At 39.8% G+C, this 20,428-nt stretch overlaps 2 protein-coding genes across 2 annotated transcripts; one reads left to right on the top strand and one right to left on the bottom strand.

The window, feature by feature from the left end:
* Positions 1 to 2,098: 2,098 nt before the first annotated feature.
* On the bottom strand, positions 2,099 to 11,342 carry LOC120714286 (protein phosphatase PTC7 homolog). The gene is made up of 6 exons (XM_040000420.1): positions 10,797 to 11,342; positions 8,472 to 8,651; positions 7,340 to 7,538; positions 6,096 to 6,219; positions 5,877 to 6,006; positions 2,099 to 4,708 (listed from the first exon to the last, which is right to left on the bottom strand). Exons 1-6 carry the CDS (start codon positions 10,996 to 10,998, stop codon positions 4,650 to 4,652), a joined length of 894 nt encoding a protein of 297 aa, XP_039856354.1. The 5' UTR covers positions 10,999 to 11,342; the 3' UTR covers positions 2,099 to 4,649.
* A 2,093-nt stretch (positions 11,343 to 13,435) lies between these two features.
* On the top strand, positions 13,436 to 18,400 carry LOC120714153 (calcium-binding protein P-like). Its single transcript, XM_040000215.1, has 2 exons — positions 13,436 to 13,579; positions 14,104 to 18,400. Exon 2 carries the CDS (start codon positions 14,108 to 14,110, stop codon positions 15,476 to 15,478), a length of 1,371 nt encoding a protein of 456 aa, XP_039856149.1. The 5' UTR covers positions 13,436 to 13,579; positions 14,104 to 14,107; the 3' UTR covers positions 15,479 to 18,400.
* The last annotated feature ends 2,028 nt before the right edge of the window (positions 18,401 to 20,428 follow it).

The raw sequence follows: 20,428 nt of genomic DNA, 5'->3' as shown, positions 1-20,428 counted from the left end.
TCTTCATATTTTGCTTTCAAGGAGTCAGACTTGAGCAATAGTTCTCTGGGCTTTCTGAAAGTCTTCCAAAGATAGCGGCTCCTTTTTGATTCAATTCCAGAGTGAAAACGTTTGTTTGTTTGTCAAACCACTTTACTGTAACCTATGAATATTTCAAGAATAAAAGAGTTAGGTGTGTATTTTATGTTTGCACACAGAAAGGAATTTAACTCAAGGGATGAACAAGATAAGACAATATAAAGATAATTTAAAATTGTATACTTATCTACTTTGTTATTAGGAAAATGTAATTTGTTCCAATTTCTAGAGATGAATCTATGAAAAATGAAAGAAATAACACAGTGTGACAGGCATAAAACAGTATTTTGGGATCGACAAGGTGATTCCTGAAGCGATATTAGTTGAAAACATGGTATAAATCAGCATGGTGCTTAAAGTGTTCTTAAACAATAGGGGCAAAAACGAAGATGCGTCAGGCCTAAAAACTATCTACAGCAGATGAATAGTAAAAGATGAAGATGAAAGATGAAATTAATATCCTTAAAAAACAGGAAAGAAATCCAGCAAAGACCTGACATAGGACCTGAGAAATGCATCTGAGCCCTTAGTTGCGCCATCTGCTGTTCACTGAAGCCTCTTCGGAAATGGTCTCAGTGGAAGGATGACTGTCAAGAAGCCAATTCTTAAGAAGAGAAACAGAGAAGGGGGAGGTATGCCATATTACACAAGAACTGGATTGAATCTGTAGCAACAGGTCACTGTCAGTGCGTATGTGGGAGGTGACTGTCTATAGGTTTGGGACTGAATTTCAGTCAGTCAGAATCGATGGAATTAATAACCATCAGATTTTTATCCACCAGGCTGTACCATAGTGGATCAATCACACCACCAATGCAGTAAAATCATACCTGGCTAGAAAAACACACAAAGGACACCTATAAGTCACAAACAGATAAGCTGTGACATTCAAATGATGCTCAGTTGGTACTAAGGAGCCCAAAGTGTGTCACTAAAGTACCCCCCTGCACAATGTGTTATACATTCATATATGTTCTCATACATAATACACTTGTTGACATGCAGTATCTTTTTCTTTTTTTGCAGAACTGTATTTTATGTGTATTTATGCTACATTTAAAGTAAATTAAATCTCCTTCCTTTCCCATTCTGGTGCTCAGTATGAACGTCTTGACCATGTCTACTTCCATTAACTTGCTGCCATGTGACTGGCCGATCAGGTATTTGGGTTTCAGGTTAAGTTATATTAGATTAGATGAAACTTTATTTATCCCTCAGGTGGGTTCCTCTGGGAAATTCTGTTTCCATTAGCACAGCACCGACAGAAGTTGCAGAATGTGAGCAGAAATGTACCGTATATACACATATAAATACAGAGACACATATAAATACAGAGTATACAACAGGGATAAATAAGAATAAGAATACCAGGGAATTGCACATTTCAACTATTGCAAGTCTATTACACCGCTGGATATTTAAAAAAAAAAAAAGAAGGAAATATTGCACAGTGAAAAAGGCACTAATGATTAGTTGTTCCCGCCCTCATTTGTCCCCGTTTCCCCTCCCTCTCCCCTCCAGCGAGGAGTTAGGGCGTGTGGGACAAAAGCATTTTTAAGTCTGTTGGTTCTTGACTTTAGAAGAAACAACCTGTCACTGAATAGACTCCTCTGGCTGTTTATGGCCATGTGCAGAGGATGCCCAGCATTGTCCATAATGTCCAACAGTTTCTTTAACGTCTCTGTGAAGGTTCTCAGTCATCCAGGTCATCGTAGTCTAAGGAGCTTGGAAAGAAAAGCGTCTGGACTTCTTTAAGTTGCTTAAAGACATTTCACCTCTCATCCAAGAAGCTTCTTCAGTTCCAGGATCAAATGGTGGAGAGTCCCAGATTTAAACCCTGTGGGAGTATCCCCCCTTTTGTCCCTCTTGGGGGGACACTCCCACAGAGGTTTAAACTCCTACAGGGTTTTTGTCCCTCGTGGGGACATAGGTAGGTTATTGTAATTGACTTATCCTGTTTATCCCTTGAGTTAAGTTACTACTTCAAACATGATATGCATAAAGAAGACACCTAAACAAGTTTAGTATAAATACTAGGTTGTTTATTTAAATATTGTACATATTTTAAAACATATTTACATAAATTAGACCTGCATTGTTTCACTGTAGACATAAGTTTATCTTTCATACGCTTGCTGGGAACAGGACAATCATACCATACAGACTGCAGAAGCACCTTTGAGAACGGCTTTATAAGAGAAAAAGACATGTCCACATTTCATTTACATCAAACACCGGGCAACACGGCAGGGACGACACAAGCTTGCAATGACAGGAAAGGCCTCTTGATTACAGGTCAAGCTATTGGTTAAGGCTGAAACTGTGCTCACCCTCATACTGCAAGTTCACACCCCCTCCTGCATAAGGGTTACATCTCTCTGTCAAATATAGGTCTATATTTGAGAAACAGACATTCCCCCCCCTTTTTTTTTCTTACATAAACCCCTCAAAGACAAGAAGAGCCTAAAACAGTGAGAAATTACACTAAAATAGAAACTACACAAAAAACAAAAACAATGATGAAAGCAGGACAGATATGCAAATCATTACCCCCATTATGTTTATGAGGAAGAAAAACCTGCCTAATTTGATGTGAAATGCAATCATTGTAGCACAAACTGCTGCCAAATTGCACATATGAACTGCTCTCTAGTAATAAAATGCATGGTGGATCAGTGGATTCAAGTATGGCAGCAACAGTACAACTTCTACCGTGATTGTTAGATAAGCACCACAGTGACTGTTACCATTACAGTGGTGCTTCCAGAGCAGTGCCCTAATTGTGAACTATGGCTTCCCTTCTTTGGTTTTTCTTTTAAAAACCTGTCTTTATAGTTACTTACAGATAACCAGTTACATATAACTTAAAACCAGGAATATGATACAACTTTAGGAATAGAAAATACACTTTAATGTAATTCTGAACATTTCCACACAGACCTCTGGCCATCACACACACATAGAACAAGAAAATTAGAGTATTTAGAGTATTGCTGTATGATGTTTGTGTCAAAAAAAAAAAAAAAAAAAAAAAAAAAAAAGAGCATAATGAGATACACAAAGAAAATGTGTCTTTGGTGCACATGCTTTTAAATTGTAAAGAGTTTATCCACAACACTTAGGTGAAGTGTTAGACCCTCATAAGCAGAACGGTATCATCAGTGTCTTTGATTCGTGTAGTTTGGTGAAATCCAGAGCGCACGTTTACGCACTCGTCGCAATCACGGTCACAGCGGTTATGCAAATCAAGTCATACGTGACTAACAAAAGCAGCAGCAAACAAATGAAACAGGAAAATGAGGGACAGAGAAACAAAACATTTGAAGCAGACTCACACAATGCACATTTCTTCTTCTTTTTTTTAAGATACCTGGATCTTTTAGTCATCCACGGGACGTTTGTCACATCTGCATATGCTTCAGTCTGTAGCTTTTAAAACAAAATAAGGTTTAAAAAATACATCTTTCTCCTTTGAATTTGTTCCTGACCTATCACTGCAATTGTAAGCATTCCCAGATGCTAACTTGAGCTTTATAACAAATATAAACATTACGTACAACAGCTTCTCAAATATGCCACACAAACCAGTCATATGTTTTAGCGGCCTTTCTGCAACACGACTGCTTCAGAGATTAATCTCAGGAAGCGACTTTCAACTTTCAAACGGAAGTGTGGTATTGATGAAAATCACCTGGAGATTAGTATCTGTACAAGAAAGTATACGAGAGCATGTGTAGATCTTCCATAAAGTAACGAAACAGCTCTTCGCTTTAACAACCAATTCAAAGACAACAGAAAGGCCAGAACAAGTTTCTCAAAAAACAAAAATATTTACAACTCATCAGGAGGTGCGGTTCCCTCGGCCAAGCGACAAAACCTGATTAACCTTCATGTGAAAGCTTTAATAAGTGTTACAGTTTCTTATTACAGAGTTTTGATCTGAGCAAAGACACTTAATCCCAACTCGTACATTTCATACTCAAACAACATCCCAGCAGCAGCTTCCTCAGTCTAGTCTACATGCTTTGTTCAAACACATTTACCACATGGAACAGATTAACAACAGAGACCAATAGCCAGGTTTCGCCTGCTAAATCTGTTACTAAGCTCTAAAGAATCCAAACCCATGGCTTACTCCTTATCACATTTTTATTTCAGATTTTAAAGCCTACAGGCCGTCCATCTGTCCTGGGCTGTCACATCATTGAAAAAGATGTTGATGCTACAGGATGAGACGTTGAAGAATGAAAGGCATCTTCCCGCCCGTCTCTCTCTCTCTCTCTCTGCTCCTCCTGCATCACGATCAACATGAAAGAAAAAACAAAACGTTCTAGCTGCCTGCCTTCCCTCAGCCGCTCAAGCACCAAAACAAAACCAGCGGAAGAAAACTAAATGTTAACACGGGCCGTGCTGTAAGGAGTGTGTGCCGTGGTGTTGGCGGGCCTCCCCTGTCAGCCCCACAGGACGCAGTGCATTTCGGGAGGGCCGCAGGTGGAAGACTCAGGCAGGCGGCGAAGAAGGAACAGCCCCAGAGAAGCGCACTCAAACACACACGCACCCACACACACATTTTAGTCTGTGTATTCAGCCACGATAGAGAGCAGCACCGTGATGTCATCTGGCTTCCCTCCTGCAGGACAAGAAAACAAAGATAAAGTGAGGAAATGTAAGAACTAGTTCATGCAAAGTACTTTTTAATTATAAGACCTCCTGAATATATAGGAGAAGACTTTTCTATTTCATAATAGTGTTAAAGCCGCATATAACAATAATTGTAGTGATTTGTTTCGTATTAGCTGTAAAGCGGTGGTCAGCCATCATCAAGGTTAAACTTGCAAAAACTAAATGCTTGGGATTCCTACAGAGAAAAAAAACTGGTTGTGCCAGCAGGAGTTTCGTCTCATGTGTGTTATCATGACCACGCCAAGGACACAGCGGAGGAACTGCAGACGTCAGAGCCTCAATAGGTCTAGATAAACTGATTGAAAAAATGCTTTAACCAAGCTTATTACAAACGTGTCATGTAATGTGGCTTCAAATATAAAGTATAACTGCTGAAATCTTATTGTGTAAAGCAACTTTTAGTCAACACAAGGAGAATCACATTTAAAAGTCTGAGTGGTTTAAGGCCTGATTTGGACTTCTGTGAGCAATCTTTGTAGAGCCTATGACATACATCCCTTCAGATAGTTTCAGCAATCTCCCTCCAAAGATTTGCTGACATTTGTGAGAATTTCAATTCATGTTATGATTGTTATTTCTTAGATTGAGGTGATGAGTGTTTTTCTCTCACTGACAAATTCAAAAACGCAGCTGGAAATGCACAGGAGGTATCGACTGTAGTGAACCGGCAACAGTTTTGTGCCGTGTGTAGTTAGGTTTCTATGGAGATTCACATCAGGTTGCGATGTAGAGTTTCAGATGGGTTTGCGGTTACGACATAGTTACAGTGTAGATTTACTGCTGAAGTATAAAGCCCCAGCGAGACATCCTTAACTTGTGTCTTTTGTGGCCAACTACTAATATTAACAGTGTACAGTTTTATTAAGGACATCAAAAGTACTTTGGAGTATGTATGTTTGTATGCTCCTCATTATGCATCTAATAACACACAAATTATGTTTATTTCAATGTTTATTAATTAATTATTCAAAACATGATAAATAATAGTGCCATCTCCAAAATTTGTACAACCAAAACTTATTATTAATATTAATCAGGAAAAGGGGCGTGCTGTAAAAACATTATACTGCAGTTATGTGTATGGTGCTTTTAAAGGGAGCTAACAGTAACCTTACCTCTTACATTCAGGCCATTGTCACAGGCAAACTGTGCAAAAGGGGACATATAATTAGGGTCGTAGGCAAGATCATGAGCTTGCTTTGCAATGCTCTGTGCAGTCTGCAGGATGCTGTCATAGTTGGTAGTCTGAAACGAGATGCAATAATAAAAAAAGCATTAAAATTTGAATTTGTTTCCAACACATATAAGCATAAGCTGACATGTTGAAGTGATACCTTGAGTTTTTTGAGCTCCTGAAGAATCATGTAGTCTGGCATGTTGTCAAAGAGACCGTCTGTTGCGGTTAAGATGATGTCACCAAGCTGCACGTCGAAAGAGGAGCTGTCAGCCGCTTCGGGACTACAGGAAACAAGGAAGCACGGGAAGATCATGAAGTGAAACTAGAGCGCGAAGCACCTGAGCTGCTGGCAACAGTTTTAAGTGTGGAATTAAGCAGGTCAGAAGCCACTCTGCTAAATTTTGAAGATGGAGTGTGAGCGTTTAATGTGACAGCTGACGTAAAACCTGACTTCTCCGTTTACTTCTCTGTCCGTGCCGAATGCCGGCATGGCCTGTCACTTCCTACCACCATACACAAGTCTCAGACTGAGGTTTTATTACCTGGGAGCCTCATATTTCTGCTTGGTCTTAATTTATGATGACATTTAAACAGGTCTATAAATGTACTTTAATGGGAACGTTAACCCATTAAACCTGCCAAACCAGTGAGAAAAGTCAAACAAAACATCTAGACTGCTCCAAATGGATTACAGAGTTTCCCTCTTGTTTATCAGTTGCCATTGCCATGGCTTGCTAGTACTGAAAGCCTGTATCCATGGAGGAACGGGCAATTTGAAAGTAACATTCCTGATGTCTGCAGAGAGCTAAAAACACTAAGGAAAACTTCTAAAGAAGGACACTTTTTGTTGTTGCTACCAACTCTAGCCAAATCCAGGTAATCACTGACATCATCTGGCAATTCAGACATAAAAACAGATCATGTTACAAAAGCTTTATTAGAGTTGATGCCAGTCATAACAGATGTAAATTGGTTTGGCCAGCAAACCTGTGCACACCTGCACACACTTTAGTGTGTGAGGTGAAAAGCAGGTTCTGTTTACATGGCAAACAACAACATAAAGGCCTTTATGCTATGATATTTGCTTCCCACATGAGAGATGAGTCATGTTTTTGATAAGTTGGGCTAATTAAGCTGTCCACAAATTAGCTTGGCAGCGAAAATGACAGAGATCATGACCTGCACTTCTATTTTAAATCCTGCTTTGCATTACAAAGTGGCACGCAAACCCAATGACTGCAAGTAGGGATGCTCAGAATGGAATGATATGCCTTTACCATTTTATCCGAGCCTGCTGTAAGCAGGACATGTACAGTGCTGTACAACTACCAGCCCAGCCCAGCATCTATCTAATATAGTTTTATTTATTTACAAAGATATATCTAACACTGAGCAACTGACCTGTCACTGAGCACGACTCCCTCGGCTCCCGGAGGAGCGATGGACAGCTGGAAGGGTGTATTAAAATAGTGCTGTTGCTCGTCCGAGCGATGGACCACCTCTCCACCACGTACCACTAAAAAGCCAGAGTCGCCAAGGTTACACGTATGTAGCCTGTGACTCCGCCGATCCAGAACTACGATGCAGGCCGTGCTGCTTCCTGAAAATAAAGCGGAGTAAAACAACACTAAGGTTATGTATACAAACAGATAATTTGATCAGGGCAAAAGAAAAGAGTTATGTTGCCCAACCAGTACAAAGTAGTCTTTGTGAGTGTCCTCATTGTGAATCTAATATATCCATGGAGAGTGGAAGAAATATAATACAGACGGAAAAAAAAAACAACCAAAAAGATTGCATTCCCAGTGACAGCTACTAGCAACAATTCAGGTAACCTTGAGCAGAGAAGGTCAAGAGCTGACCTTGCCACGACTTTCCAAAATAAAAGTATGCCAACTAAATTTAACGACAGCTAACCTGCGTCTGCACTAACTCTTGGCCAGGGACACTGAGCCAAGATATGAGACCTTGATCACGTGCTTGGTGTTAACCTACTTTTAAAATCTCACTGACCCTCCTGTAGTATCAGTTACAGACAGACTCATGACCTTTTGAAGCTCTGGCAGGGGGCAAAGTGTTTGGCCTGCGTAATAGGGCAAATTGTGGGGAGTCACAAGATCGCTGAATTTCAACTACCAAGTGTTAGCATAAGAAATCACTGCCCAATCAAAGATAGTTACCTCTCTGGTTTTAAATCACTCGGTGGGACAAAGGTTTGTGTCAAACAAAATTCACATAATATATATACCTCGCCAACTAACACAATCGTTGAAGCATAATTTGGTTCCCTCTTGATGAACTGATCACGCACTTAAAGGCTGTATATTAGTAATTGCCAAGGTAGAAGAAGAGATTCCATATTAAACAGATAGTATAACTCAGGACAGAGCTTGTGTTCTGTGCTCGGTGAGCAGGGCCAATACTCACAGTGTGACTCATACTGCAGCTATGTTATTTATTTCTCTCAGCACGGCTGAGCTCGCTCCACCACTTGCTGTGTTTGTAACCAGGTGGATCATCTCTATGTACTCACCTAGCAAGGGAACTTTGTTCTGCAAGAGCTCGTAGTAGCCAGACGTCAGGATGCCCACTGGATTACTGGGTGTGAAGCGACCCTCCTTCACCAGTCGCTCACAGGTCTTCATTAAGGTTGCAGAGAACTGAGATGGGTCGACACCATAGTCCCGCCAACCACCTACGCCATCTGCTACGCCTGATGGGGAAAAAAAAGGAATTAAAAACATTTGTTTTACTACTGAACCACTACCATACAATACCTTATTAACACCAGATTCGTGACAGAGGATTGATCAGGCATTTCAAAAGTGTAAATACCAAACATCTGCTGGTAGCAGTTTGGCTGATTTTAGTTGTTGAATTTTTATTAAGTTATCTTTATTTTTTACAGCAGACATGACTTTCTTTTCCTTCCAAGGTCAATGCATCATGTCTATATTTGCACAGCCACACTGCTCTTCTGATCTTTCTTTTCTAGGTGCTGATGCTTTATTGATTACTGAACTGCTTTTCTCTCTGGTGTCTGTATCCCTGCTAAACAGGAACACATTGGTTTATTATCTTTCCATTGTAACTTCTCATGTACTGCTTCGTGTGTGCCTAATTTATCTAGTTTACCTGAAGTGTAAGAATTTTACCCCGGAAAATGTGTTACTTGCAGCTATGGAACAGAAATAATTGTATACTCTTTAACATCTTGTGTGTAATTCATATTTACACACTGATACCTCATAATCTACTAGCTTCCTGTTTTATTTTACTTTTGATTCATTCTAGTTGCACACCATGAGTCAGAACAGCAAAGATACAAATTGATTTTGAAACCTCATCAGGAACCAAAGTCTCTTTAGCTCTAGACACACAAACAAACGTAATCTAATATCCTGTAGGTGCTACATGAATCATTCAAGTTTGTACTTGTAAGCACGTGGTTCCAAAATGCATATAATTTTTGTGGTATACCGGTAAGGTTACTTGCGTCCAAATGACTTCTAAAGTCAGTTTAAATATATTTACACATTGTGGCTTCACATCAATCACCTCATAAATGCCTTTATTTGCACATTCATTTGAAAGCTGATGCAAAGCAATTTTTTTCCAAGACCAGATGATTTTACTTAAGTTCTGTTTAGTTCAATGGCCAAAGAGGATGGCAAGTGAATATCTGCACCAGTATTTTTTTTTTGTCAGAAGACAGTTGTAAAAGAAATATGTACATAACAATGAGAATAATGTAATAATGATGTATAACTTTTCTCCCCACTACATGCTCATAGTATTTGACTTTCAGAGAATCTATGTGTTTCCTCTTAACTCCCTGCTTAGTTGTTTTGAAAGTATTTCTTTCTACAGCACACAGACTACTGGGAATATTGCTTCCATAGTTTATAAGGCTGTGACTTTGGAATTATTTTCCCTTTCTCACAGAGGTGAAAGTAACCTTTAAAAAGAAAGTGAAAATATTATACATCCTGGAAAACCCCACGCATTTTCTTCTGCACTGCTTGATCATCACTGTCAGCTACGCCCTTCACTACGATTTCCATCAGCCTGAATTAAAGCAAGGGACGTTTTCAACACTCTGACTTGAAGTCTCACAGATTCCACTTCCATTTCTCCTTGCCGTGTATACACGTGTTGCCATGTGTTCCTCAGAAATGTCAATTTTATTTCTCTAACCAACCTAAACGTTTAACACTAAACACACCTTCTAAACTATGAAATACACCTTGCGTGTGTCTAACCAACCACGTGGTAGTTTAAGTCTTTGGCAGCAGGAGGTGGCGAGGACAAAGCAAGCTTAGCCTGCTAGCTAAGCTAATAGGCTAATGATGCTATTAGCAACATGGCTGCCTCCATGCTCAACCATTCTGACCTTTGCAAGACATTGTAGTGTTAAGTCTGATACGTTTTAATGAGCTCTATTTTTTGCCACGTCCGAATAAAATAAGGCCGATTTACGTCTTCTAATGTTGTGATTGCAACAGCCTACGTCATCGCAGTGTATCCCACAGTGGGGACACATGTAGGTGAAAGGTCATTTAGCGTTTCACCTGAAAACTACCCCCTAACAGTAAAATAAATGTCATTTATTAAAGTAATGACGTGAGTGCAGGTGCTATGTGCGTACAGATATGCTTTAAGCGTCTATCCGGGTTAGAGTCTTGTTTTATCCGGGTTAAAGTGCTGTCTTTTTTTTTTATGTGTGAGCGGGGAGGGGGGCTGGTGTGTTTTGATCCGACGGGTCGGCACACGTGCTGGCTAAACTCACTGAAGGTCAACCGAGCACAGAGGGCGTCTAACTTTCATGCAAGCCATTTGCAGAGCCCTGAATCCTTACCCAATACATCAGCCGTCTTGTGCCGTGCAATGAAGCAAGCATCATCACCGTAGCACATCCCTTTCTTCAGGATCCCCTTGCGAAAGTCTTTACCGAAACCATAACTGGCGGTGATCAGACTGTAGTCCCGACCGTCCGTCTGAGAGAGTCCGCCCAGGACAGCCCTGGCTACCAGTCTGCCATAAGACAGTACGGATAACATCCCCTAGCAAGGAGAAACCCCGTTCTGATCCGAGATCGTACACGCTGTCCCCCCTCTCTCGCTCTTTCTCTCTAACCGGCTCGACCACCTGCCTGCGAGGCTAAGTCTTCAGATCAAGCCCCGGCTGTCTGTCTTTAGTCGTCCATCCGATCCCGACCGGCTCGCTTCTGTGACAGCGGAAGGCTGCAGTTGCTCCAAACTCGAACAAACACGCCGCCGTTTCCTTTCTGACTCTGTCGCTTTCGGTTTATGTCTCAGGTGAGCATTTGATAGACGAAGCAGTTCCTCCACTGGGCTCTCTCCTCCCCGACATGTTTCCACGGGACACAATGCGAGTACATACGGGTGTTTACAACCGTGACGTCGCGTGCCGTAACGTGGCCCCGCCCACCAGGTTCACCGTGGGGGTGTCCAAATTCATCTTTTGTTGTTTTTAGCTAACTTATGCAATAAATATGGGCTTAACGTAGGTTGCACCCAATAATGCAGCCCTAGAACATTTAACATGTTCTAATTTTCTTTAAAATTTGGGGTCTATACATGATAACCTAAAACTAAAAGGGGAAATTTGGAGGTTTTATAGGGATTTAGAAGTATTATAAAGTGTAGGATAAATATTTTTAAGAAATGAGTACCTTCAAGTATTTTAAAATGAAACGGCCAACAAATATACTGTAAATAATTTTTAAGTAATTGAATTTTTTTTAGTATTTTAGATAAAGGAAATGCAAATTATACTTTTAATGCATTTGAAATTTCACTATAAGCTACTGCAGTGTTACAAAGTGCTAATGTAAAGACAAGAAAATTAAAAGAAGGGTTTGGTAAGCTCTCTAATATGTAGCCCTCTTGTTTATAACGTAATTGAGTACTTGGACAATTGGCTCTGAAGTTTCTCCAACATGTGTGGGCTATTTCATTGTTTTTGTCTTTGTTAGCTAATTAACCGAATAAATGCCTGGAGTTAATTCTAAATGTGGCATTTACATCTCCAGGCTGCAAAATTCAAAACAAAATTACCAGAAAGAATACAGAAATATGACTGGTCAAAATAACCTTCTGGTATATTCTGCAGGAAGGGGGTGCACTGGAAACCTCAGCAGCATGAAAAGACTTGAGTTGTACAAGAAACAACAGTGGGGGGATGATTGCAGGATCCTTTCTATGGTGATGAAAATCCCCTTGACAATACTGAGCCAAGTGAAGAGTGCATTGTGTATGATAGACTTGAAAGCATTTTTCAAGTCAACCATAATAAGGTCATGTTACAAGAGCGAATAGAGAGGGTTTACCACAAGGTGTTAACCATTTAAAACCTCGATAATTAAAAGGTTGCCTTAAATATGGCCAAAAATAAATAAACAAACAAAGAGCATTCTGCAGATGGATAAAAATAAGAAAAACATGGGTATAAGCATTTGATGCTTTCATGCATGGACAGATATGCAACATATATATATATATATGAGATATCGCTAAACAAATGTATATTTATATGTGTGTATAAGCTGAAGTTGGCTCAAGCTAAAGGGACTTGGGTTGCTGATGAGTTTTCAAACTTGTTCTAAGTCTCTTCTTGAAAACAGCCGAAATTCCCTGTAGTATGTTATCCCAATTTAAATAATGTACCGTTTAATCCTGTATGACCAAAGCATAATTTGGATATGGTAATTTAATCCTTTTGTCCCGTTTTCCTCATTATGTCAATTTTTCTTTGAATTTTATAGAGCCACCTGCCAGTTCTTTCTTCTTACCACTGTTTCTGTCTGCCATCTTCCCTTGAGCTTTTATTTAATTACTGTTCCCTTTCAGTCGATCCACTCTGTACAACACATAAGTATGGGATATCATGCCCTCAAAGTTATCTATTTCAGCTGTTACTCATCATGTCCACCTCTATCATCAAAACTCCCAAAGCAAATGCATTCCTTTCATTCAGATTTTCCTAGAAATTAAGGATTAATGGTTCACTGAAGCTGTAAATATTTTTACATTTGCAGTGTTCCTTTTTTGTCATTTCAGATCAATACACCTAAAAAAATCCACTTAAATTGTTAGTATCATTTATTTATTTTATTATTTAATTGCATTGAACTGTGGTTGGAGGAGGTCTTGTCATTTTTGTTCCGTTTCCCCAAAAAACCCTAGGCTCGCCACTGAAACTGTTATCAGGCTGTTGGTAAAGAGGCCTGACCGGAAATACATTCTATGTAGGGTACATATGTGCGCTTGTCGTGAATAACGGGACGTAGCTGACAGTCGTAACGGACGGTGCGGATATATAATTAATACTGTTTAGCCTCCCTTATAGGACACTTTCTGATATGGTCGCCATTAGTTTTACACTAAAAACTGGTATTCTAAGTAAGAATACCAGTTTTGCAGGTAAAAATAGTTTTAGTATACATGCTGTTGTTTCGCATCGTTGGAACATTTAATCCGGTGCTTCCTATGATAAAAAACGAGCGCACCGCATTTGGAAGAAACCACCCTGGTCCCTTTAGGGAGCGGAGAGAAGACGGAGCGAGAACAACAAACGCACTCGAATTATCGACGCTTACACACAAAACACCAATTCCTGGTAAGATATTAGCCTTCATCACATTTCATTTAATTGTGATGCTATTATAAAACGCTTTGCTGATTGGTTCGGCGAGATAAAAAGACGACACACACATCCGTTATAATATGGCTCCGTTATGTTTTTCTAATGGAAGGGGAAGGATGATGCAGTGATAACAGCCTCACGTTTATGAACCCTAAATTTGTTCATTAATTATTATTATCATTATCATTATCATTATTATTGTTATCATCAAATGATAAGATAATAATGCGATTGACACCATTTCTAAATTTTAAATAGGACAAGGATTAAATGAGGGTGTTCTAGCTATACACGTTATATAAATATATAAATAGATATAGCCAGAATGATACATTGTTTCTTATTGATCGTTATCGAAAAAAAGTGCAGCTGACTCTTTTTAATCTTATGCCTATACAACACACTTAAAATGAAGAGATGTTTGTTTATTATATATATATATGTGTGTGTATATATATATATATACGGGTGTTTACAACCATGACTTTTCCTTTTAGGGCCATGATGGGGAGGTTGTGTGAGATGGTTCTTGTGTCTCTTCTTATCATGTCGCTTTTGACCACTGAGCTGGCATGTGCTAAAAGAGGTGGCAGCAGCAGCAGCAGGGGAAAATCTTCATCCAGCAGCAACAAGGGTTGGACAAATTCAAAGACATCCAACTCTCAACCAGGAAACTACCCTCGTCAGCCACAGAGTCCTAATCGAAACACCAATCCTTATCCTCCTGGTGGAAGTTACCCTTATCCCAAACAGAACCAGCCAAGTTATCCAGGTGCCGGTAGCAACCCAAATCAGTACCCTGGCAGAGGCAATCCTGCAGGTTATCCGAACCAGAACCCTGCAGGTGGATACCCAGCAGGAGGGTATCCTAATCAAAACCCAGCTCGAGGAAATTATCCAAATCAAAATCCAGCTGCCGGAGGCTACCCCAACCAATATCCAGGCAGAGCTGGTAGCAACCCCGGAGGTTATCCTAATCAGTACCCTGCTGGAGGTTATCCAAACCAGAATTATCCTAATCAGCATCCAGGTGGGGGTTTCCCAGCAGCGGGTGGTTATCCACAAAACCCAGGAAGGTATCCTTACCAGTATCCAGGTGGTTACCCAGTCCAAACTGGAAACACACGACCAGGTTGGAATGTGCCTGGTTCAAATCCAGGAGGTTATCCAGGAGGTTACCCTGGTGGAGCAGTTGGTGGCTACTCCAACTGGAACCCAAATAATAAGATTCTGAGTCCCCGCTTTGGTGGAGGAGGCTATGGCTATGGGATGGCAGGGTCACCTTTTTCTCGTTCTGTGCAGAACATGGGGTATGCGCCCAAGTCACCAAGTTTTGCCAAAAAAGCCATGGTGGCTGCAGGCGTCGGTGCTTTGGCTGGAATGGCAGTTGGATATGGATTAGGACGCTTCCCCCGACCACATTTCACTTTCCGTAACCCTGAAGAAGAGTACTACTACAATAATTACATGCAGCGTCGTTATGGCACCCAGTCAACAGATCAAAAAGACTATGGCCGTGATTATGTCTACAGCCCTCCTCCACGTGCTGAGACCTACGAAAGCTTCATGAGTCGCTGCATGAATTCGACTGATATGTTTAAGGATCAAGGCTCTTCCACATCCAAGAGTGCAGCTGAGGACGCAGATGACGACACCGTCAGCATTGAGGAGATTGGATACCCAGCCCTGATTGAGCAAGTGAAGTCGCGGCGGTGTGTAGAGAAATACATGAAGTACTCCGAGCAATTTCTGAAGGAACGTAAAACTGAACAACAATATCAGCTAAGTCGCTCTAGCCCTCTGAGCCAAGGGCTCATTCATCTTCTCACTTCCTCCGTGATGCTATTGTCCAGCATGCTCCTGCTCCAGTGAGAAAACACCTTCCACTTCACTTCAAATGGCTTTCTACTGCCTCCATCATATGCACACACTCATTTCCTGCTTATATTATAGTAGCTCCACATTGCAAACCACAGCTGCATACTTCCAGAGAGTACAGTCTTTTAATATCTATTATATAAAAAATATTGACATGTACATACTGACTAAAAATGTCTATTTCAAGTGTGGCACTCAGTTTCAAGTGTTACAGTTAGATCTGTCTTAGATGTTCACTATACTTTATATTAATTTATTTTGGATCCATATTTTGCACTTTTTATCTCCAGATTGTTGGACACTGAATGCAGAAATTCATGATTAAAGAAAGAAAACAGGACAGGACAATTACTTTAGCAGTTTTTTCTTAGGAAGACTATCAGGGCAGTTTCTTTCATAGTTTGGATAAGAATGAAAAAATAATGAAAGCTCATAGTCCACATTATGGCTTATATTTAGGGGTACAAGTGGGATTTGGCAAGTGGGGTAACTCAGAGATTTGTTTGTATTTGTGCAGCATGGGGACAAGAATTACGTAGAAATAAGTCACATGATGACTTGCAGGCCAGATTTGTGCATACAGGCTGTGATCAGCTGAGCTGTGCTGCTTCTCCTGTATTCAGTATTCACTGCTTTTTGTGGATTTAACCACGTTGAATTCAACAAGTTATAAGCAGATCTATCCAGAGCTGCATGGCTGATGCATTGTATAAAAGCTAGAATTAGCTTAGTGAATGTAATAATATTTGCTACTCTTGATCTAATCTAACATTGACCATGAACAGCCTGCTCCATACCCCTCCAGCAGAGTGAATCACTGTGAACTTCACCACAGTACTGCAAATATAACCAGTGCAGCCTGCACTAACTTGCCTGGTATTTTCATGCAACCTTTGAAGAATGCAAAATTAATATGCTTCCATTTATTTTGGGATAATTTGGCAACACATCACGTGTAGATCCATTTAAGAGCTCTAAAACGAACGAGGATATTGGAAGTTTTACATTTTCAGCTTATCAAACCTTGCGTGTTGCCATCCTTACCCTTGAAAATAATCTTCTTCTTCGGTTTCCTGTCTTTCATACATCTTTTTCTACATCTCTGATAGTGTTGCACATCAATGCTTCTTTTCCCCTCTCCCTTCAGCTGGCAGACACATTTGTCAGATGTTTTCTGTTGATTGACAGACTGCACAGAAACAGTTTGTGTATTTGGTGATATTTTAATGTCCTCGAGAAGTTGCATTTGAAATTACCGCCACTTAAAAAAAAACTTTACTGCCTTGATGCTCACTCCTCTGTGATGTTCTAGATGCTGAAGTACAGTAACCAGGATTATTTACCTTTACACCATGAACACATCACAGGGATGAGAATGAAAAAGTTCACTTCAGGTTATAAGTGGGTTGTGGGATGTCATTTTTTTGGCTTATTACCGGACAAATATTTGCATGTAATAACTGGCAGCAGGATTGTGGCACATGAAAAATAAAGGCATTCAGCGATAATACTGATCAGTAATAATAAATCCAGCTCACTTTAACCCCTGTTTATTATCTGGGGTAATGTTAGGAGAAATCTCTTTGGAGGATTTAAGTTTTATGTGTGTTTTTTGGATTCCACTCAGTCTCACTCCACAGAGCACATGCACAGACTGAAGCAAACCCTGGTCACTAATAGTTTTTACAGATTGCTTGATGGTGATAAAGAATTCCTTGTAAATAATTCAGCCAAACTTCCCACGTGAACTTTAAGCCATCGAGGTTTGCTGAACAGCAGAGACAGAAATAAAAATAAAAGTAGAAAGAATCGCCCTGGTTCATATTTAATATGTGCTACTTATGTTATTGCATGTAATAGCTTTTCACAGAAAGTAGACAGTAATCATGATGGGTTCATAAATGAGCAGTGAAGTTGCACAAATAGCACTTGTTGCTTTAATCTGTGCAGTCTGTTGAACGGATGCGGTCTTTTATCTGTATTTCCTTGTAGTATGTAAACTGTCCTTAGTTAAAATGGGTGTGGTAGCACTCAAACTGCATTCCTTTATCCCGTTGAACTCTGCCATTATGTGTGTGAGTCATTAGAACATTTATTCCCATAAAAGCCTTGGTTTTACATCCATATCCCCAGGCACATTTTAACTTTCCATAGCCACTTATTTTCCAGTCGTCTGCCCTGAAGTTGGTCATCGTTTCCGTGCGTCTTCCTCTAATCTCCTACATCTTATTGTAGCATGGGGAAACAGTCTCATAGGACAGTTTTTCTCAGATATGTAAATACTACTGTTTATTTTCTTGCGCCGGTTGTCATGGTACAGTCTCTGCGAGTATGACTACTAAAATCTGTTCTCCTTTTTTTTCTTCAAGAGTAGGTGTTGTTATTATTTTTATTTTTGTGGGTGTTTCATGTGATCATTTCACTTTTCTTTTTACCGTACTTTTTATGATCCTGTTTTATTTTTCCTCCATGCCTGAGTTTTGTAAAGGATTCTGGAAAAATGCTGTGTAAGTTAGGTGTGAAAATCTCGAAGTGATGGAATTCTCCTTCCCATACTGATGTTGTTCTTTGTGACCAGGCTTTCAAATTTCTTTTATTCTCTCCTGTTAATAAGCTTTTATATTCGACTGTTCCTGTTTTGCTTTTTTGGTTGATTCTGGCAAAACGACTTAATTTGATGGGAAATTCCACCTTAAATCAAGGCTGTGGAATATCTGTAAAGTGCACTTATTTCTCCTCAGTTGTGGATATTCTGTAACTTTGTAATTGAGCTCATGTTACCATTAGAGACATCGCTTGTTTTTGACTCAGAATTGCAAACATTTCGTGATACTCCTCAGATGTTATGACTAACACGGTGTAATATAGTTTGTCTTGGATGTTCATGTGTTAAATAAAATAAATCATGAAATCTTTTCTCTGGCCTGTGACATCTTCACGTCTAAAATGTTGCTGTATCTCTTCAAGGGATATCAAGAGAGGGGTTATTAGAAAAATGCACAAGTGGACTACTTGTGCATTTTTTTAACCAAACTCTCAGAAAAATCCTCCATGAGGATGACATGATGACATTTAATTCCAATAAAATGACACAGTAGAGATCATTTGTTCAAAAAAGCTTTAATTTACTTTGATAAATGACAGCTTTTTCATTAATTAGATGGTGGATCACACGTCTCTTATCCAAGCTGCTGTAAGAAAAGGCACCACATGTCCCAGCCTGAGAAAGAGGTGAGTCGCAGGAGCAGGGGCAGCACCTTTAACGAAGGCTCTCCAGAGAGACTGGTTGCAGCATCTTTGGTCTTGCTGGTAGTAAAGCTGTCGATCTTGCTCAGAGGCGACTGCTTTGTGGCCATAGTTATTTCCGGACCCATGCTTTGGCTTTCCAAGGAACCCCAGCCCGTACCCGGTGCCTGTGCCTCCCAGCATCCCCGCTGCTGCTGCACCTGCCCACTTTACACCCTGCTTGGAGAGACCTCGATTCTGAGAGGGAGGCGCTTTGTTACCAGTACCGCGACCTCTGAAGCTGCCTGCTCGCTTGCTGTATGCATACTGTGCACCTGGGCACAAAGCTGCAATAAGCAGCATCCAAACCCACAGTGAGGGAAGCTTTTGCTGGCCCGCCATCAGAGCAGAGCTGCAAAAACAGATTAGGTTGAGTTGAACTTTAGAAAGAAAAAAATGTTATTAAAATGATACTGCGCTTCATTAATTGTCATTTAGGACACGTGCAGAGGAGCTTTTTGAAAGTCTGTCAGCAGCCTGTCAGCAGTCAGTTCAGCTGGCGATAAAGCTTTTGATTTCCTGCGGCTCAGTAACAAAAGCTACATGCTCCCTAACCCTGACACAACAGACATCTAGAATGACCGATATGCTCTGTAAACACGAGGATTAGCTGGGCCTTATGTGGCACATTTGTTCTTCCATTCACTAGGCATTTGCTTCTTTTATCTCTCATAAACTGCATATCATATAAATTGTTAAAAAACATATCAGTGATGTATTTGGAACAGTAACCACATGTACATTATTGTAAAATATTTGGTAAGGGGCCTTTTAAAAAAAACGTTAGAAAGTTGTTAAATAAAACTGATTAAATGTGTACATTATCTATAAAAAATAATTTTTTTAAGGAAACAAAATGGAATTTATTTACCTTTCTTAGGAGTTACTTAAAGAGGCTGTGATCCTGGAGCGGTTGTTGTTTATCAAACCACAACACAGCAGGGCTGCGAGGTGGTTTTCATCTTCATTTACAGACTATCAACCCAACCAACACAGTCAGCACCAAGACCCCCCCCCCCCACCCCAACACACATGCCCACCCACCCACAAAAAGAAAATCCTGCTTTGCTATTGGTTCTACATCAATAATACAGAACAGGTTCAATGTTTTTGCTGACAGTGGATTTTCACACATGCAGTGTGAGTTTCTCTCATTACTCAGCAAATGGACATGAGTGCAAACAAATCAAAACATTACTGTCTCAACTAACATTTCATTTAGTATTTATTTATGTTTATGTCTACATAAAGTGTCTGACCACTAAAAAATGTTCTGGGCTTATAACATTTTTCAGAATCCTGAGAAAAAAAATGTTCAGAAATAAAATTGTAGTCAAATTCTAGGAAAAAGTTTGTAATGAATATTGTAATTAAAATCAGAAAAAAACCAAACAAACAAACAAAAAAAAACAACAACAAAAACAAAAAGTAAGAAAAGAGTCAGATTTGAATTTAAGAAGTCATACCTTCTGAGTTGAAAAGTCAGAATTTGGAAATGAGAATTTTGAGAATAAAATCTGAATGTTTGTTTGTTTGTTTGTTTGTTTGTTTTGGGGGGGGGGGAATCAGAAATCTAAATTAAATTCAGACTTCTGCCGCAAAAAAGTAAAATTTAAAAAGTCAGAATTCATTAAGTAATATAAGAACTGTGCAAAATAC

The sequence above is a fragment of the Simochromis diagramma genome, unplaced genomic scaffold, assembly GCF_900408965.1.
Source record: "Simochromis diagramma unplaced genomic scaffold, fSimDia1.1 OVJJ01000596.1, whole genome shotgun sequence".
Lineage (NCBI taxonomy): Eukaryota > Metazoa > Chordata > Actinopteri > Cichliformes > Cichlidae > Simochromis > Simochromis diagramma.
This window is presented reverse-complemented; position numbering and strand designations above follow the sequence as displayed.